Below are 27,992 nucleotides of genomic sequence, written 5' to 3'. Positions count from 1 at the left end.
TCCCTGGCGAACACAGAGACTACAAGGGACTAAAATTATCGTGAGTTGGGAGAGGCTCACATGAGCGTCTTTATATACTGAAACGTGGGCTCGACACACATTCAGGCGAAGTTTTTTTTTTACGACAAAGTAAGAAAACGTGTTTTTCTCGTTATGACAATATACGCTCGAAGAGGCACTCAGTTTTACATATTGTTCCTTGCTTTTTGAAAAGGCCTTTGCTAATAACGCATTTTTGTTGTTTGAGTAGTTTCGTGCAATTAACCCCTGTTCTGATGGTAAGAACGTCGATAAAGTTTAATATAGACTGTGAGAACTACGCTTCTCTTGTTCTTTCTCTCACACAGAGCTCTCCAACTCCACTTCGGCGTACTTTTTGTTTTATGGGTTTGGTCGAAAGCTGCATGCATATCAGTTCTAGTAAATAGACAAGAAGCGGCATTAACAGTTGATTCGCGTATTTTATTACATGAAAAGAAAGAAATCTACTTGGCATTAAAGACTGGCATAAGAGCAGCCAGCTGCTCCTCGAAATTGAAACAACAATGTAAAAAAAAACTTATCAACGAAAACAGGGAGTGCAGGGTTTGTAAAAAAAAAAAAACGTGTTCTTGGTCCATTCTTATAAAAAGCATACCACATCCGATTGGATGTGTCCTCAGTGGGAAGAATTAACAAAAATATGATACTAAGGATAAATTTTCGTAGAAAAAAACTCCATGCGCTTCATACAACTAGTGATGCAGTCAACTATCATTGTCAGGAGACTTCAGGCGGCCGCGATTTATTTATCTGCGTGAACTCTGCTGTAGAGTAATTTCGAGTATTCTGTCAACAAAGCATGGAGCGGCATCGCTACACAACGTTGAATTAAGAGCTACCACTTGTGAAATTTCCACGTTCTGTTGCTTTTGTATACGTGCTTGATGGGTTTATCCTGTCAAGCATCAAAAACCGAACGGAGTAAATAATCGTAACCATTCTATAAACGGCTGTTTGCAGCATTTGCAAGCAGAGTACAGAACGCTACATATTAAGACTGAACACCACTTGATGTTTATGTTCTCGCGCTTACTCCTATACATACTTATGTGTAGCTGTCCGTTCAAGATAAAGGCGACTAGAATCAAAGCGCATTACATCGCATCGTTCGTATACCGAAATTTCGTCAATTTCAAACTTTAAATGTATCTTTAACATAAGTGCGATTACTAACAGGAAACCAGGCAGATTACAAAAAAAAAAAGAACAAACCGAATCAAGAAATGCTTTACAGAGGTCATATGTTCGCAACAGGTCACCGTTGATCACCGGTCTTCACCAAGCCGTCACGACGAAACAATTTTTTTTTCATTGACTCGTGCCACTGCACACTCTGTAGAAGTCAGCTGGGCAGTACATGGGTGTCACTGTCTTTCGTTACTGCGGCAATGTCCAGGAGATCATGCGCACGCCCTAAAGAAACGTCTCTACGCCGGCAATGGGGGCCTGTCGATTCTTCTCGGGGACGGTGTGCTTCTCAGTGTGCGAACGCGTAGTCTCTGCCTCAAGCCTTCGGTGCCCACGATGTAATCGAACGGGACGCCGATACCGTTTGCGGTACCCCGAGGGGCGAGTGTCGGTATCAGCGGCGCGTTCCGGCCCGTCACTGCGTTGCCCGGCACAGGTAGTTCCGGTCGCTGAGGGAACCTCGGGAGCGGCGTTGAAAACGGCCTGCGCAGGGGAGGCGCCGGTGCCACAGCCTCCGCCTTCACCATGGTGACCCCACCCGCGGGGTTGACTCGCACCGCAAGGTAATCGTCGGGGAAGTACACGCCCGCAAACCTGCGAGAAATGGTTGGTGAACACCAGTTGCGGAAGCAAGGAGGAGGAGGAGGAGGAAGAAAGTTTAAGCGGAAAGACAGGGAGGTTAGCCAGTTCATAGACCGGCTGGCTACCCTGTGCTGGGAAAACGGGTGAGGGGAATAAAAGATGTTAAAAAGAATTGTTGCGAAGAGAGAGAGAGAGAGAGAATTTATAAAAAAAACTGCGACAGAGGAAAGGCAACATCAAAGAGTATAAGGCACATAAGTCTGTCTCTGAGGCTAGTTGCCCGCAAAAAGCATAGCAAAGCTTTCAAAGCCTTCTGGGCTGAGGATGGGATCGGCCAATGACACGGAAGAGTGTCTGATGAAAGCGTGGATCTGAGTTCGTCAAGCCGCTTATTTTGCCAGCGGCGTTTCTCTTGTGACATTGGGGTAAAGCGTGGTTGCAAGGGGTGAGGAGTTTCTGTATTTCAGCAATAGTGATGTCTCACGTTGGTACCCCATATAAAAGCAGAAAAAACTGAAAAATGGCAGATATCATGCCTTGTGTGAACTCGTTTCACGCAAAGTCGTCAGCAAAGCCGTCTATGATGCATTTTCTCCGTTCAGCCGTAAAGCCAGCGCCTACGTTAGAGCACAGACATCAGTATTATCAAAACGAATTACACTTTACGTTGCGATTATGTGAGTACCACACCTATCTTTCAATCGCGTATTCCTCCGGGGTCAAGCAACGTTTGAATATAGCTCACTGAATCATATGAATATTAATGTAATGTTTATTAGACTGCCATAAAAGCAGAGCCAATACTGGAACTACACTTTACGTTAACCCTACATGACGCCTGTTTCATAGAAATGCATGTGTAATGTTTATCGCCTAGTTATAAAAATTATATAGCCTGCATGGCAACCACAATTCATGTTGCCACGACATGAAGTCATCTTATAATTTTTTTTTCCAAAGCAGTTTCAAGACCTACCATGGTTGTGCCACACAAAACCTGGGAGCCACGTAGAACGCTCTAGGTTCGATTCCTGCTGGTATGGAGAACCTTAATGTTCAATTCCTGCTGGGATACTTACATTTATTCTTTGCGTTCCTATATGATGAACGCTGCCGATGTAGATTTTTTTTTATGAACGTTCTCGCACTTATATTACCAATGGCTGTGCTTAGGTAGGTATACACTCCAATCTCCTGTGGTGCACACTCGCATACAGAGGCCAATTGTTACATGAAATAAGCCATACGTGTCTAGAAGAACAGGTATGAAGAAGAACGCGACAGTATTTTCACGTCATTCATGTCATGATCAGAGAGTCACATTCGACAAACACTCTTACTTTTCCATGCACATTTAGGTCTATACCAAATTAGGGAGGTGACCACAAAAGCAACAAGACGTAGGCAGATAGATAGATAGATAGATAGATAGATAGATAGATAGATAGATAGATAGATAGATAGATAGATAGATAGATAGATAGATAGATAGATAGATAGATAGATAGATAGACAGACAGACAGACAGACAGACAGACAGACAGACAGACAGACAGACAGACAGACAGACAGACAGACAGACAGACAGACAGACAGACAGACAGACAGATAGATAGATAGATAGATAGATAGATAGATAGATAGATAGATAGATAGATAGATAGATAGATAGATAGATAGATAGATAGATAGATAGATAGATAGATAGATAGATAGATAGATAGATAGATAGATAGACAGATAGATAGATAGATAGATAGACAGACAGACAGACAGACAGACAGACAGACAGACAGACAGACAGACAGACAGACAGACAGACAGACAGACAGACAGACAGACAGACAGACAGACAGACTCGAAGTGCCTGCAGTTCGCTAAAAAAGGGCCAGTAAACAGGCTCCAAAACGCGAAGTTAAAATCTCGCGCATTTCTCCTGCGCGTGACCAACCAACCTCCTTCCACGCACAGTGATGTCAACTCGGTGATCGGTGACGTTGACTTCACTACTCTTCGTTGAGACCTGGTTTAGACCAATCGACGAGCTGCATGCTGCATCACGTCACCGATCGCCGAGTTGACGTCACTGCGCGTATAAGGATGTTAATCACGCGCACGAAAATGCGCGAGCTTTTCCTGCGCGTTTCGAAGCCCGTTTACTGGCCCTTTAAAGCACCTTTGATGCTTTATCGTTGATAAAGCACGCTTTCTGTTTGATGAAGGTGGCGCCCTTTCACCTTGAAGCTTGGAGTCCTCCTATAGAATTATGGGCGGTAACAGCACACAAACTCACTGGACGAACTCTTATAGGCGAATACATAAGCTACCTTGTCACTTTCCTCCTCTCTAGTGAGTCACCTGTTCTCGAAGAGGTCGGTCACGCGGTACCCGAGCGGATGGAAAAGGCCCAGTGTACGGAGCTGCGTGATGTGTTCTCGAGTAGTGCCCATGATGTTTCTATTGAAGAACACCACCGCGTACGAGTAGCCAGACGCGCCCACCACGGGGGTCACCGGGCGGATCCACGTCTCAACGCCGTCTTCCTATCAAAAAAAAAAAATCGAGTAGAAGACAATGAACATAATACATTTCGTGCTGGTGATAGCGCGTATACAATACTTTAAACGCTTAAGATTTCTTTATGCCCCCTTCCTATTCCCCCAGCGTAGGGTAGCAAACCGGGCATGTGCCTGGTTAACCTCCCTGCCTTCCCTCTTGTTGTTTATCCCCCTTAAGATTTCTTTATTTATTGAATATATACGGCCATACATGACAACTATTTCGAGGGTTCTTGTTTGGGATCCCTCAGACGGAAGGAGTGAATTTTCGTCCACTTTAATTATTTTCTATTCAAAGGAGAATGATTAAAATACAGTTAAGAAACTACAAATATAGCCCCCTATGCTTTCATGGGCTTAACTGTTTGTAGGCTTCATTATATGAGTATAAAACTGGCCAACGTTATCAAACATTAGCCACTTTGGTATGATTACTTCTCGGAGCAGCTTTACTCTACTTCTTTACCTTCTTTTCTTCGTTTTTTTTCCAGTAATACAGCATTGTTCTATACACCTACATAAGGCCTTAAGCATAATTGGGGACCTCAACACGGCAACTTACATCTGGGCGCACATGATTTTCTTAGAGCCCTAAAATGGGATTGGATGAACAAGAGTAAGACTATATACAAGTGTAGTGCAAATATAATAAGAACACCGACCAAAGTAAAATACACAAAATTTTGCTTTGGTCGGCGTTTTTACTATTTTGCACTATGTTTGTTCCCGACCAGACAGGATTCCGTCAGGCTCTTGAGTATATACAAGCGTATATTTTACGAGTAAAAACCTTGTAGTGCCAGATATTTCCTGTCCCGGCTGTAACAAATACACTAAGCGAATGCATGATATCAGGAATTTACAAAAGATGTTAAACAGCACCGTATGCGTTTTCATTCGTTGAGAACGTGTGTATTTAATCTTGCCTTAATGCGACCTAGGCGCTTTAGTATTTAAGCAAAGCCCCCCAAAGCCTCCACTTGGCTTCTTTATGTCAATATATTCCCAGTTGTGTTATGTATTTAGAGATCTTCGATAATTGCTGTAGATAGAAGGTGGGCGGGCAACAGCAGCCGTGGCCCCGCCGCGGTGGTCTAGTGGCTAAGGTGCTCGGCTGCTGAACCGCAAATCACGGGATCAAATCCTTGCTGCGGTGGCTGCATTTTCGATGGAGGCGAAAACGCTGTAGGCCCGTGTGCTCAGATTTGGGTGCTCGTTAACCCCAGGTCGTCGAAATTTCCGGAGCCCTCCACTACGTCGTCTCTCATAATCATGTGGTGGTTTCGGGACGTTTAGCCCCACATATCAATCAATCTATAACAGCAGGTTTATTTCGCCTGACACCCATTACCGGCAATCATACTTCCTTAGCTCCTCATGTGTTGGCAGTATGGTTGCATCACGAGGTGTTGATCCGCCTCGTGCCTCTCAGGTAGGCAATCAGCAGTTGGTTGAATTCACCACTAAACTATGTTTACGCACAAAACTCTTGGGGATGGATGATTAATCGAGTCCCTGTGTTAGATGCGCTGCGTCACATCATAAAGGAGTCACGTTCCACTCGGGACCTTTGTGCAAAATATTGTTGAACAAAACTGAGAATGTTCAGGGTAAAGAGGCTGCTTCCATGGTCAGGGCATTGATCTTCCTATGCAGACCGTGCCCACCGGAGCTCAAAGAAGGGCATCCCACCTCACAGTAAAGTGAAAAAAAAATCAGATGGCGCAAGTACGATGTGCTAATAGAGACTAGCAACTTCGTTTGTACAAGCTTTTTGTTGTTTTTCTCGTATCAACGATGTACGTGATCAAGTGCGATGAACTTTCCCAGTGAAGCGTTTAACATTTTGTTTTACCTTGAGCACTTATGCTCGCTGTCAGACTATGCCGTGAAAGCAAAGCTCCAATAAAAATCAAACGGGATGTTATTAGATGAAACTCTTTGAGCGTGACAGACAGAGTGCCCTCGCGTTCATCGTTACTTTAAGAGGAATGAGATAGGGCTTCCACCATATATGTACTTATGCACTTAAAATATGTAGTTAAAATTTAGTGAGTGCAGAAAACAGCTTTTTGGTCAAGTCATAATTTTTTTTAATTTGAAGACGTAGACAACAACTAAACTAAAAAAGAAAGAAACGAATCCGTGCATTTTAGAACTATGCCTTCTCAATGAAAGTTATATAGCATAAATCTGAAAATTGCGCTTTATAACACAGCTGATGCGACCAAATGCTGCCTTTTGCAACACACCAACATTTTCCTCTAAATCATGCATGAAACAAAAAAATTCCGCCATATCCACGAAGTGAATGATGATGAGTGGGCGAAGCTCCGGAGGTAAACCTGGTAAACCATGAATCCTCGGTACATTTTGCCCACTCGATTTTATTACATCGCTCCCCCTAGCGTACGTCGCCGCACTAAATCGAACGATTGCCTTCAACCAATGACACGCGCCATATGTGACATCATTCCTATTTTATAAGATCTCGCGTCTTTCATCAACTACAAGTACCGCTTTCTAGTTTATAACATCTTGCATCTTTTCATCATCAGCTACAAGTACCACCATCTAGTAAACACTACAAGAACTAAACGAGAGGTGGCTACATACAGGAGACGGTACCGCCATCTAGTGAACACTGCAAGAACTAAACTAGAGGTGGCTACATACAGGGGACGGTACCGCCATCTAGTGAACACTGCAAGAACTAAACTAGAGGTGGCTACATACAGGCTACAGGGGACGCACAGCCCACGCCCTAAGGAGCTTCGCCCCTAAAAGGAATCGGGAAATTGTTATGTGTAAACTTTGTACGCTGTAAACACGCCAGGAGGTGTAGTATGCAACGGAAAAAGATATTCCAGTTTGGGGAGAGTTACAAAACTGTCAGTTTCATGCGTCAATACTTGTTATGGACAGTTGTTTTCGATTTTACTCAATACAGATCCCGAATTAAAAAAAAAGGGGGGGGGGATCCTTAAGGTTTGTCTTTAAGAGTTGAACACGATTGCGATATCCTGCCCCTAGTGCGAACTTCAACCACTTAGATAATGCTTGTTATTTTATTATGTTGCTCGAGAAGTTCAAATTGTGCATTATTACACTATAATTGACGAATTTGAACGTGGCTTGTGTCCGTGAAGCTTTCGCATACGGGTGCATTTTGTGTGTATTCACGTGAAATTCTAAGTTGTTATGCACTCGCAACGTGGTCTTAAGGGAATATGTGCAGCAACGTGCATGTTTTATAATGGGTAGCCGGTTCAAACTACGAGCCATTATGATCACATTATCTGACGCGCGGTGGCAATGTACGCGAGTACTACGCAATATTACTCCGATATTGGAAGTTGTATAGTGAAGCCTGTATATGGGACGTGTGTGTTTGGAAAAGCATGAAAAAAAAAAAACGCGTGGCTGCGTGGTGAAGCTCCTGCTTATAAAATCATGCACACGGCATGTGTTCGATCCTCACTGGAACCCGGAGATTCTTACTTTATTTGCGCCTTCCTTGATTTTCGGGTCATTGCAAGAGGACAATTTTTCGCTCACAGTCAAAATGCCGACGCCGACATGCACTGACGCCGATGCCGGAATTTATGCGAAACGAGCTATTTAATGATATTGCGTTAAAATAAGCCTTTGTAAAGTTACGCACTTGAATTGAACCTGGATTAAATTGGGGACATTGGGGAAATTGGGGGGAGTTGGGGAAATTGGGGGGGGGAGTGAGCAATGGGAATAAAAATGGTAGGCGTAACTTTAAGAGCCAAGAAAAGAGCAGAGTGCGTTAGGGAACAAACGGGGTGTTGGAAATTGTTTGAACCTCCCGCGCGAATAGCGCGCGCACCAAGAGACGGAGAACGACGAGGAAGAGGAAGAGACCAGCCGAAATAGAACACGCTCTTTTACCATGGATGCTGGCGTTTGCGTCTCCTTCATTTGGTGCCTTTAAACTCCGAAGCGTGGTTTTCCCACATCGATTTTGGTGCCGAAACCCGGGAATCAAGCCTACAACGACCCGAGCCTTTCATTCCTGGTGTGGGTGAGCTGCGCTGCGAGCTAGACCGACATGGAGCGAGCGAAGAGCAAGCGGGCCTCGCGGCGATCGATGAACACGAGAATCATCAACGAGGTCAACCAGGTGCTCCAGTCCAATGAGTTCGAGCTTTCTGGACTTCGAATGCTGCACGGCCGCCTACGCGCCAGCAACGTGGAACTTAAAGCCTTGAACAACGAGGTTGAAACCCTGATCACTGACGACCTGGCGGCAGACGACTATGAGGTGGTCATGCAATACGATGACGCCGCTAACAGTACTCTGGCGTTGCTCGAGCACCACATTGAAGTTCTGAAGACTTCTGCTACGCCGGCGTCGTCTACAACTCCAGCCATGGGCGCAAGGACCTGTGAGGGTGCGCCGAGCGAGCATGAACGACTTCCACAACGTGAGTTCGGCGCACGACTTCCCAAGCTGGAGCTTCTTCGTTTCGATGGAAACGTGATCAAGTGGCAACCCTTTTGGGATATGTTCCTGCACTCCGTGCACGAGAACCCAAGGCTGTCCAACACAGACCGGTTTCACTACTTGGCCTCACTTCTAGATGGACCTGCAGCTCAGGCCGTCGCCGGTATTCAGGTGACAGATTCTTGTTACGATGACGCGCTGGAAATTTTGAAACGTCGGTTTGGAAACAAGAAAGTCATTGAGCAGAAGTACTTAGGAAATTTGCGCACGCTCAAACCAGTGAAATTAGCGAGTGATGTCACTGCTCTGCGCAAGCTTTTCGACACAGTTCAACTAAACAGGAGGGGACTGCGTAGTCTTGGAATCACGGAGTCATCCTACGCGGCTATGCTGAATGAAGTTCTGCTCAAAGTCATACCAGCTGACATTGTCGTAGAATACTTCAAAAAAGAAAGTATGGAGAACACGACGGAAACGAGCCAGGCTTCATCTGATCAGGAACTTGAGCAGCTGATGAAATTTCTCCGCATCGAAGTTGAATGTCGAGAAAAGAGTTCTTTAGTGAACAATTTGCCAACGACATCGAACAACAGCGTACCTGTATTAAATAGATCATTCAAGAAGCAGTCCGCGACTCCTACAGCATCCATGGTAAAAGAGCGTGTTCTATTTCGGCTGGTCTCTTCCTCTTCCTCGTCGTTCTCCGTCTCTTGGTGCGCGCGCTATTCGCGCGGGAGGTTCAAACAATTTCCAACATCCTCCGCGCCCGAAAGTTCAATCGCCCAGCTCCAACGGGCATAAAAGTTGTACTGGCCTCGTAACTTCCGTACCTCCTGCCAAGACAATCTTGTTAATGATATCATAGTTGAAATCAAGAAGAGGAAATGGACATGGGCTGGGCATGTAGTGCGCAGACAAGGTAACCGCTGGTCATTAGGAGTAACTAACTGGATTCCCAGAAAAGGCAAGCGGGTTAGGGGGAGACAGAAGGTTAGGTGGGCAGGTGAAATTAAGAAGTTTGCGGGTATAAATTGGCAGCAGCAAGCACAGGACCGGGTTAACTGGCGGAACATGGGAGAGGACTTTGTCCTGCTGTGGACGTAGTCAGGCTGACGATGATGATAATGATGATGATGATAAATGTTTGTTTAAGCCTGGGAACACTATGAGGATAGCGCACTAATAGTCTCGTATGACTTCTACACACAAAAAGGCTATTTTATTTCATTTTATCATTATTGTGAGACGTTGTAAACAATATCTATGCTGAAGGAAAATGCTACGTGTTGAAATTTCAAGGGTCCTAAGATCATAAAAAAAAAAACTGGCTCCGCTCAGTGGACGCAAAGTGAAAATAATACGCAGCAGGAAATGTCCCCAACTGTGAGGCAGTAAGTAAACTTAGTAATGCCATCTAGTAGCACCGACGAAACGTGTAAACATCGCGCAACGCCACTGGAACAACGAACACGTCGTTGAAACACCCACGTGGTTCGAAGGCTTACCACTCTTATTTTCCTTCCCATAATGCCGAGGGGATCCTGGTTCACAGCAATAATGGCTCTGTTCTGCAAGATCTGCTTGAATTCGGGTCGCATACGGCGCAGATCGTTGGACATCAGCAGAGGAGCGGCAATTATGGCCCAGATGGCCATCTGTGCCCTGCTCTGGTCGTAGCTCAAACCGAAGTTGCCGATCACCAACTGCGAGAGAAAGGGAAGAGGATGACGGGACCGTTTGGCGTGCTCAAAAGCCATAGACCATGGCCCGTACACATATCTTTTTTTATGTTGTTGGCACGATGTCTTGATAATTTGGCGCACAATTAAGGCACTGGATACTCGTTAGCACTTGGGGGGATAACACGGCGCATACAAGACAATAAACAAACATACAGACAGTAGCATATGAAAGTTAGGAAAGACGAGCATGCTTGCGTAAAAACGCGCACACGTATCACAGTAAAAGAAAATGTCAACCCCTCTCACACACACAAACGCGGGCGCACCCGCACAGTAAAAAAGGCGCATGCCTTTAGGCCGCATATCTTCATCGCCTCGATCGGAGATGTAGTGCCTCCGCCGTCCAGTCCTCCCTCAACAGGCATGTCTGCTCGTTAATATCGAGTAGCCGTTAAACTAAGTTTATCCATTCTAATGAATTTCTTTTTTATTTAATCACATTGTGAAAGACTCGCACAACTAAAAACTCAAGTTCCGTTACAATGTGAAGCATAGCGCATACAGCAAAGACTAAAATGGATACGAACAACTACGTTCACTTAACTTTTTATGAATGAGATAATAAGGTAACGGTGAACAAAATGAGTAACGGTCTGAAACGGAAACGACGTCTGATAAAAAGTGTCTCCGCTCTTCGGACGTGTGTGAAACGAAGGATAAAAGGAATGCGCTAGTGCGGCTGGTAAAGCAAAAAGGAAAAGAAAAATCTGTAAACTGGGTGTGTATGCTCGAGCCAATGTTCCGAGAAAGGGGACTTGTCTTCCTCGAGGTCTGAACTGATTTCTTTATCGACATTTTTCGCACCCTCTCATGGAAACCAAACAACGGGAAGGGAGAGGGCTACTCTGGGTAAGGGGTCCTGACCAATAGTGTGCGTAGAAGGGAAGAGACATTCCACGAATTAAAGGAAAGAAAAGAAACAATTGGGGAAGGGTGTGGGGGATAGACGTTTCGCTGAATCATGGTTGTCAAAAGAAGCATCATTGCTTCCTTCGACAACCCTGATTCAGGGCAGTTCGTGGTAGGGGGGGGGGGGGAGAGGGGCTCGATATTTCTTTCCCGGAATGAATTAATTCAGGAACCTCATAATTTTCATTTGCAAACACGTACACACACAAACACACCCACAAACAAGTATAAATTATGGTTGAATTCCATGTTTTCCTCCCACTCCCTCTTGAAAAAAATAAATAAAAATTTTTACTATGCCACTCGTCGCATTTCGCCAGGCTGAGGTGATGTGAAAGTGATAGAACTGTTTTTTGCAATGACAATGTTTACGCAATTAGCTCCTACTTAACTTAAAGCTCACCAACAGTTTGAAATAGAGTCAGGTGCCTGCATCATTCTTCTCTTCACGTTACACCGAAATAAAACGAAGCGAGAACGTTTCTGGGCGTATTGTGTCGGGAAAATCATTACTAGACTTCGCTACCAAGCCAGCCACCTGCCATTGTATATTTGGCGTTCCAGCGGGTTTTAAGTACATGTTTATAAGGAAGCAATAATAATATCGATTAGGTATATCTACTGGTGCTGCACTGGCCTTGCCGTATCATACTCACCATGTCCGGGTCGTTCCAGCGTCCCGGGGCGGCTGCTGCGGTCAGTGCGTTCTGGTTCGCGGCATAATAGTCGATGACACTCTCCACGCTCTGCCAAGTATCGGCTATGTCCACGTAGTTCCTCCACAGGTTGCAGTGGTGGCCGATCAGCTTGTAGTTTGGCTGAAACGAAGACGAAAGCCGAGAGTGTGAAAAGCCTGCTCGGGCAACAGCGGAAAAAAATAATAAACCATCATATTCCGACAACTTATTATCGGTCTTCGTTATTTTGACCCGATATATCAATGATTAATGCAAGAAAATGAAGCTCGAAGCTTCAGTTCTGAACTTCCGGTTAAGCCATCGGCACCTAAACTTAACTGTGACGCCACGGATTCCAACGCATTGTCTTATTCTGGCCATAACAGGTCTATACTATCTCCGGAAACATTTTATGTGAGCTATCTAGCTCTCACAAAATGCTATGTATTTATTTTTTATGGGAAAAGAATAGCGTATGCCGCCACGAGAGCGGCATTACTATACTTGCAGCCTACGTGCGTTTTCTAGATTAACGAGCTTCGTCTCACAGCTGAATTGGTGTTTGTGTAATTGCTAGCAAAAATGTACTAATGATAAGAAAACTACGGCTTAATCTTCTGTGGACTATTGATAGCAGGATGTGCGTGGTGCTATCTCACGTGCGAATAGTTTCGCTGGACGAGACGTCTTTGCACCTTTCCTGTATGACACATGAGCTCCGCAATCGTGTATCGACATGCCACAGCGCCTGTAACTTAAGACAATACTAAACTCAGCTTGAGCTCCGCCCACAGATTCACAGTGCGTCTTCATATGTTTTCCGTATTTATTCCCACTCGCCAAAAAAAAAAAGAAGGCAGTTCCTGGGTTAAATAAGCATTGAGATATGTTAGCCGTGAGCGTGACCTCAATGCAACTGGCACGAACGCGATTTTCTACGGAATCGCAGCGCAATCATCATTTTTGTGCTCTCACTGACAGCGGCGCTGTTTCCGGTTAAGGCTATACTAAAACAGGAATAGCACCTATGCAGCTGGATATCACGTTTACCCTGTGATTTACTCTCTATATTGGAGTCTGCGCACTAATAGGTTCGATGTTATATAATGAGTCACTGAGACTGTGTCACTTGATTAGTTTAAATTTTTACGAAACTAAGATGTCAACCATGAAGCTGTTTAAGCCAGCCGTAATATGCCCAGCGCGAACGAAAATCCTCGGGCTAATACGTGCCGCGGGAATGGAGGAAATCGCACTACCGAGTACAGCAACTGTGAGCGTTAAGCGAAAATTCTGCCCGGTGAAGCAGAGTCCCTGCAACACGTGAGAGAGAGAGAAGAGAAAAACTAATGAAAATGGCGGGAGGAACAGCATGGTAAAAGGAGAAGAAGTGTAAATTTAAGCACTCGTTTGCAGTAATTAAGCTATGCCTCTGCTCACACATATATGTATGTACACTATACCACACAGCGCTCCGGGTAAGCGAGTGGTACAGTTCGCTGCTTCAGCCGTAAACACGCGGACGCGTTCCACTGCCCTCTGCAATCCCTCTCGCATAGAGGGTGTGAGGTATGAAGACACGTTTGTAAAGTATCTTGTAGGTGCGTCACTACCGCAGTGGGTGGAGTGTCCGGCACTTAACTATATCGACGCGGATCGAAAAGTCATGAATTCTACTCTGAGGTCATCGGCTTCGACGAAATCTTTGCTTTCAGTTTTCTTTGTGGTCTGTTTGAGGGCATTTTGCCAACGTCATTTCCGTGGTCCCTGTACACCGCAGGAATGAGCGCCTTGTCGTAATGATGCGAAGAAAAAAAAAGCAAGTTAGTAAATGCTACACTCATCCATAGAAATAACAGGAATGTTTGTGCATGGTCAAGAACCTTGTTCGCTCTGAGTATAATTGTATACGTGCTTCTTCGCTGGCTCATCTTGTCGTCTGATAGCTCCAGCGTGCGCTCGAAGTGGTCTTACAGAGCGGAGTATCGTTGGCCTCTGATTCAGCAGTGAAGGTTATTGTTGGAAGCATCGTCGTTCCTTCTTTCTCACGCCGGCCGAAAACGCCATGCCTAAGCGTATACGCATATTATCGAAATCAGAGGCTTCAGGCATGCCGCTGCGCTTCCTTATGGGTCATGCCGGATGTGCCAACGGCTGTAAGAGCTGCCCCGTGCGTGCTTCGCTTCCTCCTTTTGTGAATGGTGGCCATCTCACGGAATAACCTCCCCCTTTCCCTCCTTGTATTTTATTGCTTCCTCCCTTAGCCTTTCTGGATAGAGCAACTTACAGATATCACATGCTCCGTTGTTCCTGTGTGTATAGCCTCGACGAGATATCACACTTTATTTTTTTTGCGCATCAGGAGAAAAAGACGCTCTTCGTTAACTGGTGTTTGAAAAAATTGTGATAAGTGGCTGTCACTACTTTCTTTGTCACTGATAATTATTGGCACAAGAAATAGCGACTCGAACACCAAAAAAGGCTTGTATTAAATATCATGACAGGTGCTCTTCACTCAACATCACTGTGCATTTATATAAAAAAAAATGTTTCCGTAGAGTCAAACAACACTTTGTCCTATTTATCACGAGAACGCCAAACAGAACATTGCCATAGAACTTCAAGCCATGCATGCCACTGAATGGACTCACTAGAGAGCGTTGACCGATAAAAATGAACTCACGCTAGCTCCATACGAGACTTCATAGGCAGGCCAACTGCACGAGTAGACCATCGGTCGTCCAGTCCGGTTGATAGCATCGCCGAAATCCGTGTACACTGTGTGAGGGTGGGAAGGGGTCAAGCGTTCGTGTCAGTGCTACAATTGACTTCATGAGTGCGGCATGTCGAGGCTAAATGTATCCGCAAAACAATGCAGCATACCGAAGTCGCGTACTACCAGCAAACAATTAGCACGTAAAGGGAATTGTCTCCCCGCCACGGTGGTCTATAGTGGTTATCACAATCGACTGCTAACCCGGAGATTGTGGGATCGAGTCCCAGCTGCGGCGGTTGCATTTTCGATGGAGGCTAAAATGTTTTAGGCCAGTGCACTTAGGTTAATGTGCACGTTAAGGAACCCCAGGTAGTCAATATTTCCGGAGCCCTTCACTACGAATTCCCTCATGATCATTTTGTGGTTTTTAGACGTTAAAGCCCACGCATTCTTCAGGAAAATTGTTAAAGAGGCTCGTGTCTTTGTTATCCACAAACGATGAAAACCATACACCCAAGAGACCATGTAATATAATATTTCCTGTTTTTAACTGCAGTATAATTAGTATGACATAAATCAAGAGGCATTAAAGTGGACTAAAAACGTCGTTTCCGTCGATGGGATCCAAACCCACAACTTACGATATATTTCATTTTATTTCTGATAATATATATATATATATATATATATATATATATATATATATATATATATATATATATATATATATATATATATATATATATATATATATATATATATATATATATATATGTCTGTGTGTGTGTGTGCGCGCGTCTGTGCGTGTGTGTGTGTGTGTGCGTGCGTGCGTGCGCGCGCGCGTGTGTGTGTGTGTGGGGGGGGGGGTGTGTGTGCGTTGTGCGTGTGTGCGTGTGTGTGTGTGTGTGTGTGTGTGTGTCTGTGTGTCTGTGAGAGACTGATCTCACCAACCAATTTGTTATTTTCCGCAGATATATTAAGCGTGCAACATTTTTTTTCGAACCTTGCTTACGCCTACATAATTTTTTTACAGACCGCAATGTGCTCTTGCGCTCTTCTTCGGAACAGCACAGGACATGTCTTAATAAGAGGCAGGTTCGTTAAATTTTTTGATGCCTGACACAGATCTACGTGCACACGTCAACAGAACGCTTATTGCTTGTATGGTGATTCAGGTATTAATGAGCAGGTAGACTTGCGAATTTTCTCGCGTGTATATGCGCGGTCGGCTGCCAGCACCAGAAGTCGAGCTATACTCCGCGCGTTAATGTCACTCGGCGTTTTTTTCTTGGCGGCTTGCCGCTCCTTCGTGTTCTAGCTGCCAAACCAGAATACGTGCGGACTTCAACCGCAGCGGCGCGCGTAACTTCAAGGCAATTGGCCGAAGGACCAGCTTCAAAAAAAAAAACAAAATAAAAACAAGAATGCAAGCATTGGTGGACATACGTTTACGACCTTCCTCGCCACCTACTCACTTCCCGCATTGCGTATATGGGGTTAGCCGCTTTTAGGAAGACCATGAATTTCACGGAAAGCGTTCTCGCTAAACTGCACCTGCTCGCTTTTTTTTTTCTGTGCCCTATGTAGTATTGATGGAAAATGAATTTGTATAACTGATTCTCGTTGACTAGGTAAATATTCTACGAGGTTTTCGAGAGGGTGCAGGTTGGCCGTACGAAGCACTGAAGGGTGCGTAGGGTGATGATGATGATGTATGTATTCTTTTTTTCGAGTGCCAAAAACATGAAATAACACACTTCTTCGAAAAAGTGGAGCCGCAGGGAGCCATCTGCCCTGAAATGTATTTGGGCGGCGCAAGACGACGAATTTTAGGAACAGCAAGGCTCGTGAAACGTATCATTGTTTCTAGTAGCATCCGAGATTTAAAATATATTTGTTCTTTTTGGGATAAACCATAATAATAGCAACGAGTATAGCGTATATAAACACAAAAATATCAGCTTTAAAACCTGACCCATCAATGCTTGAGACCAAGATTATAGAAACCATAATAGGCTGAACGTAAGCATCTTGTCGAGATGTATATATTTCTGACGGGGCTACTTCTCCAAGTAAGAGAAGTTCACTAGATGTACTCACAAATGTTTGCGCCTGCAAGTCAAGTCATATGCTTATCTCCTGTGAGATGAATCATCACCATGATTATCATCATCAGCCTGACTACGTACACTCAGGACAAGAGCCTCTCCCGCCAGTCAACTCAGTTTTGTGCTTGAGGCTGCCACTTTATGCCCGCATACTTCTTAGTCTCATCTACTCATCCAACTTTCTGTCTTCCCCTAAGCCGCTTGCTTTCTGTGAGAATCATATCAGTTACCCTTGATAAACAGCGGTTATCCTAGCTGCGCGCTAGATTCCTGGCCCGTGCCCGTTTCCTCTTCTTGATTTCAATTATGATATTGCCGTGGATGGTGCAGGCGCCGCCGAGGCTGGTGGAGAGGGGGCCGTGGGATCAGTCCCGTGTTCCATCCCGGAAGCTCCGATTTGACGACCACTGCGGAGCTCCGTTGTATGGCGCTTCGTTGCCCAGCACATCCATCAATTTGTTACGGGGATTACAAATGCACGGAAGAGAGAAACGAGTATATTTGCAATATTTACAAATAGGTGTGACACCTCAGGGTTGCTAGGATCTCGCGCGCCGAATCCGCTTCTTCTTCATCGATGCGTCTACGACGGCGGAGCCATGCCCACTGCCTCGTAACAATATCATTACCCCCGGTTAGTTCTCTGATCCCATCTGCTCTCGTCTTGTGTCTTAAGGTTTCACCTATTATTTTTCTTTCCGGCGCCCACTCCGTCATCCTCATTTAAGCTCAACCCTCTTTGTAAGCCTCCACGTGTCTGCTCCGTAGGTAAGTGCCAGCAAGATGAAGCTATTATATACGTTCCTCTTGATGGATAGTGGCAATCTACCAGTCAATATTTGAGAGTGCTTGCCAAATGTGCTCCACCCCATTCTTATTCTACTAGTTACTTCGATCTCGTGGTTCGGCTCCGCGGTTATTGACTGTCCTAAGTAAACGTAGTCCTTTACAACTTCAAGTTCATTATTACTTTCTAGAAGCGAAGTGAAGTGTTAAAGGCGCATAAATACGCTCAAGATGCTATACAAAAGAAAAAAAGCAGGAAGTGATGCAAACGTGTCGTTTTAAATTCTCCCAAAGTATCTGGTTGTGCGTGAGCGACGTCTCTTACGGCATGCCGTACCGCAAATACGCGACTCACGAACACGGAAACGAGTTACTCGTAGCGCTGACACATTCGCGGAATCATTTATGCTGTACTCTCGACTACGCAGGAAAAGAATAAATACGCAAGGTGGGGGAGGAGCATCCAAACAGAGTCAGTGACCGTGTGAATATAAGGTGAGATTTGCGCGAGAGTTTGTCTTCTAACCAAAACATTGTAGAAGAAAAAAAATGCAGGAACGTACAATGTGGATTGCGTGAAAATCCAAACAAGTTGCCCCTACCCGCCTTGCTCTAGAATGCAACCAGGATAATTAAGGCGTCGTCGTCATTCTTGTTTGAACTTTGCGGATGGAATGTCAAGAGACGCTCAGAGCGGGGGCTGGCACTGTATGAAAAGAGCGAGAGGCCATGTGATCGGATGCGTGTACAACACCCTTCACTGACCTACAAACCTGCCTCTCAATGCTCTTCGTGCACGCCGCGGCAGCTAGCCTTCGCGCGTTCGTGCACGAGTAATTTGCATTCACGGCGGTTACGTCGTTATTCAGTGACACGCTCGGCACGAAGTCGGTCTGTGTAAACTTTCCTGGCATTCGCTGGCCTGACTGAATCGCATACTTCTCTTTCCGTGGCTAGCCATATAGGCGTCCCCTGGTCAACACTTCCTGGGTGAAATGCGTGGGCACTGAGCCGTGACCTCACTCCAGAAGGTCGAATGATCACACGTTCCAAGTCTGGAGAAAGCATGGTTGTTATCTGCAGCTTCTACATGTATAGTGCAGTAATCGTGAGATAAACAGAGTTACCAAAAGTGGACAAAAAAAGCAAAGAAACTGTGACTTTGTGGGAGTTCTTGTATAGAGGCAGTAAGGCATCACTGACGTCATGTAACGCTGTAGGCAATGAATGGCGTTACCTGCCATGTTCACTCAGACTTAGTCATCCATGGCGAGGCTTAGGGCCTGGAACACTGGACACCAACAAGAAGACAGGAGACTCTACTCTGTGTCCAGTTGTCCACATGCTAAGCATCGCTATGAATCTACGTAAACTCGCCTCGGCAGATATCTTCGGTTTAGTTGGTCATTCTCATAAATACAACTACCATTCCGCAACTTTTATAGAGTTCTGTACTATGTTAACCATTTTCAACGAACGCCATATAAGACGTCGTCCAAGCTGGACAATGTTTTATCTACAGCCAACGTCCTATGCGCTGAGTTAACGAGAGAGGACGGCAGATAGGTTGTCCAGACACGAATATCTGGTTCACCACTCTGCAATGGTAAACATTGTGGGGATCTCAGGGCATTCGTCTGGTGGACATGAAAGAGTGCACTTACGCATCGGGTAGTCCTGGATATTGGCGAAGCAGCCATCCATCTTCACCATGTCCACCTCCCAATCGGCGAATGTCTGGGCGTCCGTGTACAGGTTGCCTAAGCTGCCGGCGTAGCCTGCGCAAGTCTTAGTTCCTACGTTGCCGTAGATTCCCAGCTTCAGGCCACGAGCGTGCATCTGAGAAGCAGTTACAAATGACAAAAAATAGTAGACAACCAGGTTAGAGCGAACTTCGTGTGGCACAGGGAATAGTTGACGCAACAAAGACACCGTACACGTTTTCGAAAACTTATTGCGAGAGTCCACGCTAGGGCAGTAAAAAGTGGTTACAGCATAGCAGTAGCGCTCACTACGGTAATAATTGGAATTCCTGGGGGTTCTTCCTCAACAGGCCTGTGGGAGCATTTTCTACGACCTCTGCATAGAATTCAAACTTAAGTTGTAACCTGTGGTCCTTGGATGGTGTACGGTCACAAGCAGATAAAAAAAAAAAAGATTGCCTCCTGAATTATACAGAATGTTGAGTGTAACCTTCCTTAGCTCATTCTTCTACTTTTCCGCAAATTGTGTTGAAGTTTGATGTGTGTTAGTTGTAACAGCAAATACAATCAGCCTTATCAATCAGCAATGTCAGAACGAGTTGCTTTTGTGGCACTACTTCTTGCAAGCTGGCTCCATACATTACGACTGCGCATGCATGATTGCTACTCGCTCTTCCCTACTACCTGTTGCGGGGCCACACCTTTCAGTAAATCAATTTCTCTCTATACGCTTTTTGTCGGCGTCTATATTACTTTGTGCTGTAATGTAGTGTGGTTAGTGATGATCTATCCATATCTCTGGCTTTTGTCTGATAGTTCTTGCAAAATTTAAGATACCCACCCAGAGCGTAAACCAGATCATTATGGAATCGACACCCGTGGAACTGTTTTGTAAGCGTTCTGTCACAGAACGAAAAAGGGATGGAACAAGAGGGTAAGAGGGAGCTGCACGGGATCGGTCGAGGCTCATCTACGATTAAGATGTGGAAATAAACACAGAACAGGCACAAAACGGACGGAGGCCCCGTTCTGTTGGTAGAACAGATACAATACGGTCTCCGGATTACTGTGACTGCATCGAAACGTAAGAGTTTAGGCCCGAAGAATCGAATTAACGTGCTTTGTGTCTGGAACACCTTAATTCTGCGATGATACTTTGCGAAGATCTCAATCGAACGACTCGTCAAATTGCGGCACCCCCCCCCCCCCCCCGCGTCCACTCAAGATGATAACACCAATAAATTGGCAAAGTCATTGCGCACTTCAATTCGTAACTTTGAAGAATAGCACCTGCCAATGCTGATGTTTAGCTATAAAAATTCTGTATTTCTTCATTCACTGAAAACATTGCGGAATTCCCTCAGCTCACTTATTGGCTGTTCATCCCTCCCATCATCTCCCGTTCCGTCCCTCCTCCGTTAGGTGACAAAATGCTTGCAAAATACCCTTCTCGAACCCCAGCTGAACCCCGTGCCTACATTTTCTGTGCTCTGTAACAAATTCACTCGCACTTGTATTTCAACATGTGATGCCGAAGTATGACTTCCGTTTCGACCAAACGTTTAAACGCAGTGTCTCTAAGAAGAAAGGTTTTTAGGTCATCTATATCTTAGTTGAAATAAAAATTGTTGGCATATGAAAAGCATCCAACTCTGCAATTCAACGAAGTAAAAGAACACTGTGACGTGTCTGTGACGGTGAACGAGGTTCCAGCAGGCCTTGGAATGACGGAGCTCTTTATTAACACGAAAACACTCAATGGCTCTAACTCGCGTCCCTCCATCCGTCCGTGCCCTGGAATGGTGCCAGTTGTAGCCTCTCCCTCTTACGCTCTCGCAGAAATCCCGTGGAGACTCAAAGAAGAAAATAATAAAACAAAAAAAAAACAAAAGAAGGAAACAAAAAAATAAAATCATTTGGCACGGTCCGTCGAACAGCCACAGGCTTTAGTCGCACACACTTAGAAATTTAGGAAGTCTTTCTCAATTTTTTCAGGGGAACTTGTGCTCGGGAAATGAAATGTGAACGTGCAAGTGATTCCAGCTGTACAATTTTAGTAGCGAGAAAAGCGTCGGCCATCGATTATTATGCCAAGCGGTAAAGTGCGCCGATATTTGTGCACGTCACATGGAAGACTCCAGTGCTATCACTGGTGGCCGTGTAAGTTTCGGAATGATTTCCAATCTTTACCTTGTTCGATTAATTCTTATCGGAAGGTTCTAAAGTAAACACGAAAGTTTCTAGTCATTCGGGCGTGGTTTGCGCCAGGCAGAAGCCGTACTTGTAATCGGCTGGTTACATACGAAATAGAAAAGAACATGCGAGGCGATATAATGATGACATGAAGCACATTTAGTGACGTATTGGAAGTTGATAATGATGATGTGCAATGCAGGGTGTCCCACATAACTAGAGCCAAGAATTTAGAGTGAAAGACACTTAGGAGGCGAATTGAACCAAACGCATACTACTCGAACTAGCCCGTAGTTACTCAGGCTATTTTTTATTTCTCCCCATAAAAAAATTATAATTCTTAATTATCATTTTTTAAAATATGGACTGGAAACCAAAAATAATAACACTGATATGTAGAGCACTTTTAGAAACCACCGACTAAATTGTTTCCTGTACGATACGTCTAGCGCTGTTATTTTTTCAGCGTTGTAAAGAAAGCCTACAGGCAACACATAGCAGTGCGCTCGCGGTCCGTCACACGGCTTCTTTTCACACTTTTCGGGCTTAATTAGGTGAAAATTAGGTAATTAAATTTAATAACTAATTATTATGGGGAGAAATAAAAAATTGTATGAATAACTACAGGCTAGTGCGAGTAGTATGCGTTTGGTTCAATTTGCCTCCAAAGTGCCTTTCACTCTCAAATTATTGGCTGAAGTTATGTAGGACACCCTGAATATTGCTTCAGAATATATCACTGAAAACCCTTGTATGCGTTCGTTCAAATTCACATGAGCCACTCAGTTCGTAAAACCGAATTGCTTGTTTTTTTTTATATCACCTGGCATCGATTACTGGACCACAGTATCTCTTTCCGGTGCAGAGTCATGAATTCGTAGATCTCGTGCATTTGCATTGTAATATTTATCGACGTGTGGCAATAATTTTTAATTTTGCGGTCCACAATTATAGTACCTCTTTTTTTTATTTAGGTGTGTGTGTTATGTGTGTTGTTAATCTGTCTCTCAATCACTCGCACTGTGTGTGTTTTTTTTTCCTTTTATGTCGCTTCTTAGTTGATTCGCAGTACATAGTAGCAAAGTGGACATCTATATTCCGGACATTTTCTCCGCATTTCGCATTTCATACATCTCTATTTCCGACAATTATTGAACATTAATTTTCTTTTTTTCGAATGTAGGAAGTTTCACGTGACTCCGCCCTAATGCTGTTTCAAAAAATAAAACATTTTAGTTTTTTTTTTCAGATGCGACTGAATAGGAAACATTGGAGTTGTCCTCGAACTAAGGATTTCACACAAGGCGAAGCTTAAGATCGTTCCGTCTCACAGCCCAAATATCCAAGTAACCAACCACTGCAAAAAGCACATGGTTATACGAGCAAACAAATCCACGCAAAATACATTCCAAATAAGAAACGCAAATTTATTCTATCACACGTACCGTTTCACGTAATAGCAATATACAGTATAAGCGGCAGTTCGCCAGGTCATTGCAACCACACAAAACTCGTTCGTCCCGTACCAGTAAAAACACCCAAACTTGTAAATTGTATCGAACACGTGGCATTGCTTAAATTATGTGATATTCTACTAAACAATAGCGATCTCTACAGCTGTATTGTTCTTCGTGCTTCCTCGGTTTCACGTAATTACAGGCATTCGTATGTCACAGTTCTGATAAAACGAGAGAGATAGTAAAAAAAAAAGAATGAAAAGAAGGAAAGTTAACCACGAGTGGGAGCGTTTGGTTTTCCTGCAAATAGAAAGGGTAAAGCTGAGGGAAACCTTGAGACAGAAACTTGAGGGAAACCTCCACTGCCAGTGTGGCCAACGAAGTAACAGTTCTCGGTCGGACTGTCACTTGAACCGCTTAACCTTCAGGAACAGCAGGTCCACTTCCGTTGTCTTCTCAGCTGCAACTCGCGAGACTATGATCCTAAAATCTCGGTCAAGAAAGATTATTTATTTATTTATTTATTTATTTATTTATTTATTTATTTATTTATTTATTTATTTATTTATTTATTTATTTATTAGCTGAGTCAAACCTGCGCGGTTTCCAGGTCTTCAATTTTGAAATGACCGACAGTATCTGACGATGTGTCTAATAGTCCCTTCGACCCCACAGTCATTGCACTCAGCCCTGTCAGCCATTGCAAAAACGAACATTCATTGATTAATGCAACATTAGTGCGTATATAGATGAATCTAAAAGTCTTAGTTGCAAAGACAGGTCAAGAGAACGCAGAAGCAGTCACTGAGAGAGGCAAATGAATAGCAGAATTTAATAATATTCCTGGAGATGTTAACCTAATTTATTGCTTGGTTTTCTCGGGTGATGGCTATTATGTACACAATGATCACAAACACAAAAAAGATACAGTCGCAAACACGTATACTCACAAAAAAAGCCATTAAGAAAGTAGCTCCCCAAAACACCAACAGCTTTTTTTTTTCTTTTTTGCTTTGCGCATCACACAAACACTGCTTTGCTATACGGGCCGCATTTACACAGGACGTGTTTTAAATCTTCCCCCGTGTATCTTGGCTGCGTCAACCAAGGGTGAAACCATTAAAACAAGGTTTCGTCGCAAAGTTTGATGCGAAGGTACTCACGAAATCTGCAAGGTGTTTGATGCCGTTGGGGAATCGGGTCACGTTGGCTTGCAGCCTACCGACTACGTCACGTTCCTTATCCATCCAGCAGTCGTCGATGTTCACGTACTCGTAGCCGACGTCCCGATATCCCTCATACACGAGGGCTTCGGCCATCTCCTTGAACAGCCGTTCACTGCACACACCGATTGATTGATTGATTGATTGATTGATTGATTGACTGATTGATTGACTGATTGATTGAGTGATTGATTGATATGTGGGGTTTAACGTCCCAAAACCAACATATGATTATGAGAGACGCCGTAGTGGAGGGCTCCTGAAATTTCGACCACCTGAGGTTCCTTAACATGCACCCAAATCTGAGCACACTGGCCTACAACATGACCGCCTTCATCAGAAATGCAGCCGCCGCAGCCGGGATTCGAACCCGCGACCTGCGGGTCAGCAGCCGAGTACCTTAGCCACTAGACCACCACGGCGTAAAATGTAAAATATGAGCCTTAGTTGAGCAGCAAGAAGAAACCATGCGTTGCGAAAAAATAAAAAAACAAAAGTGTCCGCAGGGCTACAGCTTCAAGCGCAACACTCGTAAGAACAAAGAAAGAATAATCTATTTTAGTGATGTGCATTTACTGTATGCCATTGGACCCGGAAGCAATTTGTGCTCGATCGACCTAGTTTAGCCAACCGCAAAACGCGAGGCAAGCTTGTTGCTCTTCTTTTTCATCGAACAGGGCAAAATGGCACCCGAGTTATGTGCAGCTCACAAAACACTGTCCCTTCTTTTGAAAAACAAAAGAAAAGTGGCGCAGTCAACGGAAGCTGAATGGCTTTAAAGAAGTGACTTTTTTTTTAAGTATAAGCTGGTCAGCTCGCGTCACACTGTAGAAAGATATACGCTTTTGGCTACCATTTACAGCCAAAAGCAAGAGGCGTATTTTTGGTGCGCTTGTTGAACTGATTTATCCAACGTCCACCTTGCACCTCGCGATAATTATAAGAGGTGTTATCAGCTGCCGGTATTCGTACTTTGATTGCTTAGTTAGGTTTCGACCACAATCAACGTTGGTGTTGTCGCGCGATGTCTAAATGACGAATTGTTGCCGCAAATATGTCGGAGATACATTGTGATGCGGTTGTGCTATACTGCATTCTAATTATTTTGTAATAGGCGGGCTTTAATGTCCCGATTCCGTGATAGAATTGTGGTATTTGAAATATTTCTAAATAAATTATTTTGTGTATGCCGTAGTGGAGGTCTTCGAAAGCTCCACAGCCTGCAATTCTTAAGCGTGCACTTAAATTTAGGCACATGGCTCTAGTGTGTCGCCTCCATTGAAATGCGGCCACCACCCTCCGGATTCGCTCCCGTGACCTTGGGATGGGTATTCAAACAGTAAAACCCCTACAGCAAAGTGGTGTGTTCCGTACTGCGTTGAAGTGGTGGGAACGAAAGTGGATGGGCGTTTACTTCTCCAAAAAAAAAGGAGTGGGGGGGGGGGGGGGGAGGGAAGCGGCATGGAAGTGAGTCGTTTGATACGAGCAAAGGCACCGACCTGATGCAGTTCTCCGGTTCTCGGCTGCAGTCGATGTTGCACTGGAAACGCTCCCACGCCAGCCATCCCATGGGCGGCGTCCTGGCAAGGCCATTGTCCAGGCAGAGGACAGGCTGCGCCCCAAGGAGCAGAAGAAAGGCGAAACGTAGCGTCCGAATCGGCCAGCTCGGGGTACGAGTCGCGGTCGCGCTGGTGCCAGCAGCAGTAGCGGTTGGTCGTCCTGCCATCCTCCGAACGTGGTGGATGCGAGAAGGAGGGTGGGTATTTCTGCGCGACGGCAAAGCAGCTTATACACTCCTTGGACTCGAAGACTTCAACGTGTGCCAGCCAAGAATCCGAACACCTGCCGGCGGGCAAGGAAGACATGGAAAGTCTCTCGCTTAAGGGAGAGGAAAAGTGTGGAATGAATAAGTGTGGAGAGAAAGTGCTGGCTGCTTACACCTGCACGCGCCGCAATGTCGTGGAAGGTTGTGGAGAGACTTGGAAGCCTCTTAGCGGGGCGAATACCGGTAACCGTTACGCCACCGGAGGGGTCTTATGCGCTTAAGGACGGCGGAGCCGCTTGGGAGGAAGAAAATAAAGACGGAAAGAGGGGTTGCGGAGAGGGTCCGCCAAAGCACGCGGGAGACCAGCGGGCGAGCGTAACAATTTTTTGCCCGACCGGCATCCGTCAGTGCAGCGTAGCGCCGGTACGAAAAAGATTGGCGGTTGCAAGGAGCCTGTATACCTATAGCGGCGACCGTCGGGCGCAATACGTAAGAAGCTGCGTCTTGACACTGGGGCGGGCCGGGCTCCGCCCGGTCCCCGCTTTTACGGAAGCCGGCAGTATCAGACCTTGACGAGCGGGCTGCTTGCGCAACTGTCGAGGAAGGTATGACGGTGAAAGTATGGCGTACCAGAGGAGGTAGTTTATAAAAATATTTCCGCAGAAGCCACAGAATCCGAATAAAAAAAATGGCCACCTTTCTTTAACGTTGACGTTAGTGGTACTTTGCTTTTGTTTTATTATTTCTCGCGTTTTTCCCCTGTTTCCTTTATCGGCTAAAGTAACGTTCTCATTCGACCTCCTTTTACGAGAGGCACGTTTTTTTTTTTTTACTTACGCGTTTACATGGCCAAACGACGTGTGTGATCGCATTTATTTTTTAGGATGAGCCTGCGGTGTCCGTAATGATTCTCGCCCGGCAGGGAGCATGAGTATATCAAAATTTGACACACCTACCGTCACACTTTCCGGCTGACCCAGATGCACCCTACCTTGACAGCGTGTACGTCATTCTTTTCAGGTAAAGAAGCGAAGCTCGAGAAAACATTCTACGATACGATGCTAAGAAAATTGTGTCGAAACAAAGAAAGGTAGTATATACTTTTACGGCGATGTATGACTTCGCTTGTTCACGTGCCGTTGTGCGAATAACAGTACTCATTGGTATGTGTATGGATTTCGCGGTTTGGCTAAGACAAATAAATTCCTGTTAAGCACAAGTGATTCTTTTGGGGGGGAAACTTTGTCCCTCCGCGTATCGTAGGAGACTGTACTTAACATGACAAGGTGAGCATAAAAGGAAGAGCATAAAAGGACCAAATTTTGAGTGCGATTGGCGCAGGCAAGTCAGTTGAGTCGGGCGCTAACTTCTACGGGAAATGCTAACTTCCGTGTACCAAATGGCATTCTCTTTGTAAGCTTTGAAGCATGAAATGCGGCAGTTGGCTTTAATATATAGGCTAAGCAGTAAGTTTCTAACAGCGTCTTACCATGGCCTTAGACGTCGAGTATAATTTTTTGATTTAGTGTAATCTCTAGGTCTTTCAATCATTAGCCTCTTTTTGTCTTTTCAACCTTTCCAACTCTTAAACAGTCAGCATTCAGTGGCGAGCACGGATTTGTTCTGAATCGTCATCTTCTCAATGTATGTTATGTGCAGTAACGACGACTGGCGCCTCAGTAGAACACTGAGCTTTGAAAATTATCACATTTTAGTGCGAATCAACTTCGTTAGATTACCTTTATCTTTTCGAAATTAGTCGTAGGAGAGCAAGCTTTCATGTATACTCAATAATGAAATGAGTAGACGCCACAGCGATTGTTCGGACAGTACAATACCTGAGAGTGAATCACTGCGTCGTTGTGCCTT

The 27,992-nt window shown here is 44.8% G+C and overlaps 1 protein-coding gene across 1 annotated transcript in view; it reads right to left on the bottom strand.

Annotated features, from left to right (window-relative positions):
• Positions 1–441: 441 nt before the first annotated feature.
• LOC119179725 (uncharacterized) overlaps positions 442–27,992 on the bottom strand; it is a 55,323-nt gene continuing 27,772 nt past the window's right edge. Inside the window, exons 9-16 of the mRNA XM_037430848.2 lie at positions 25,858–26,124; positions 24,299–24,473; positions 19,447–19,621; positions 14,856–14,950; positions 12,152–12,313; positions 10,350–10,547; positions 4,171–4,355; positions 442–1,824 (exon numbers count right to left, since the gene is read on the bottom strand). Coding sequence (XP_037286745.2) covers positions 1,470–1,824; positions 4,171–4,355; positions 10,350–10,547; positions 12,152–12,313; positions 14,856–14,950; positions 19,447–19,621; positions 24,299–24,473; positions 25,858–26,124 — 1,612 coding nt within the window. The 3' untranslated portion in view covers positions 442–1,469. The remainder of the gene's footprint in view (positions 1,825–4,170; positions 4,356–10,349; positions 10,548–12,151; positions 12,314–14,855; positions 14,951–19,446; positions 19,622–24,298; positions 24,474–25,857; positions 26,125–27,992) is intronic.

Source organism: Rhipicephalus microplus, chromosome 2 (assembly GCF_043290135.1).
Source record: "Rhipicephalus microplus isolate Deutch F79 chromosome 2, USDA_Rmic, whole genome shotgun sequence".
NCBI lineage: Eukaryota > Metazoa > Arthropoda > Arachnida > Ixodida > Ixodidae > Rhipicephalus > Rhipicephalus microplus.
Note: the sequence above shows the minus strand (reverse complement) of the source record. Positions and strands in the feature narration are given on the sequence as shown.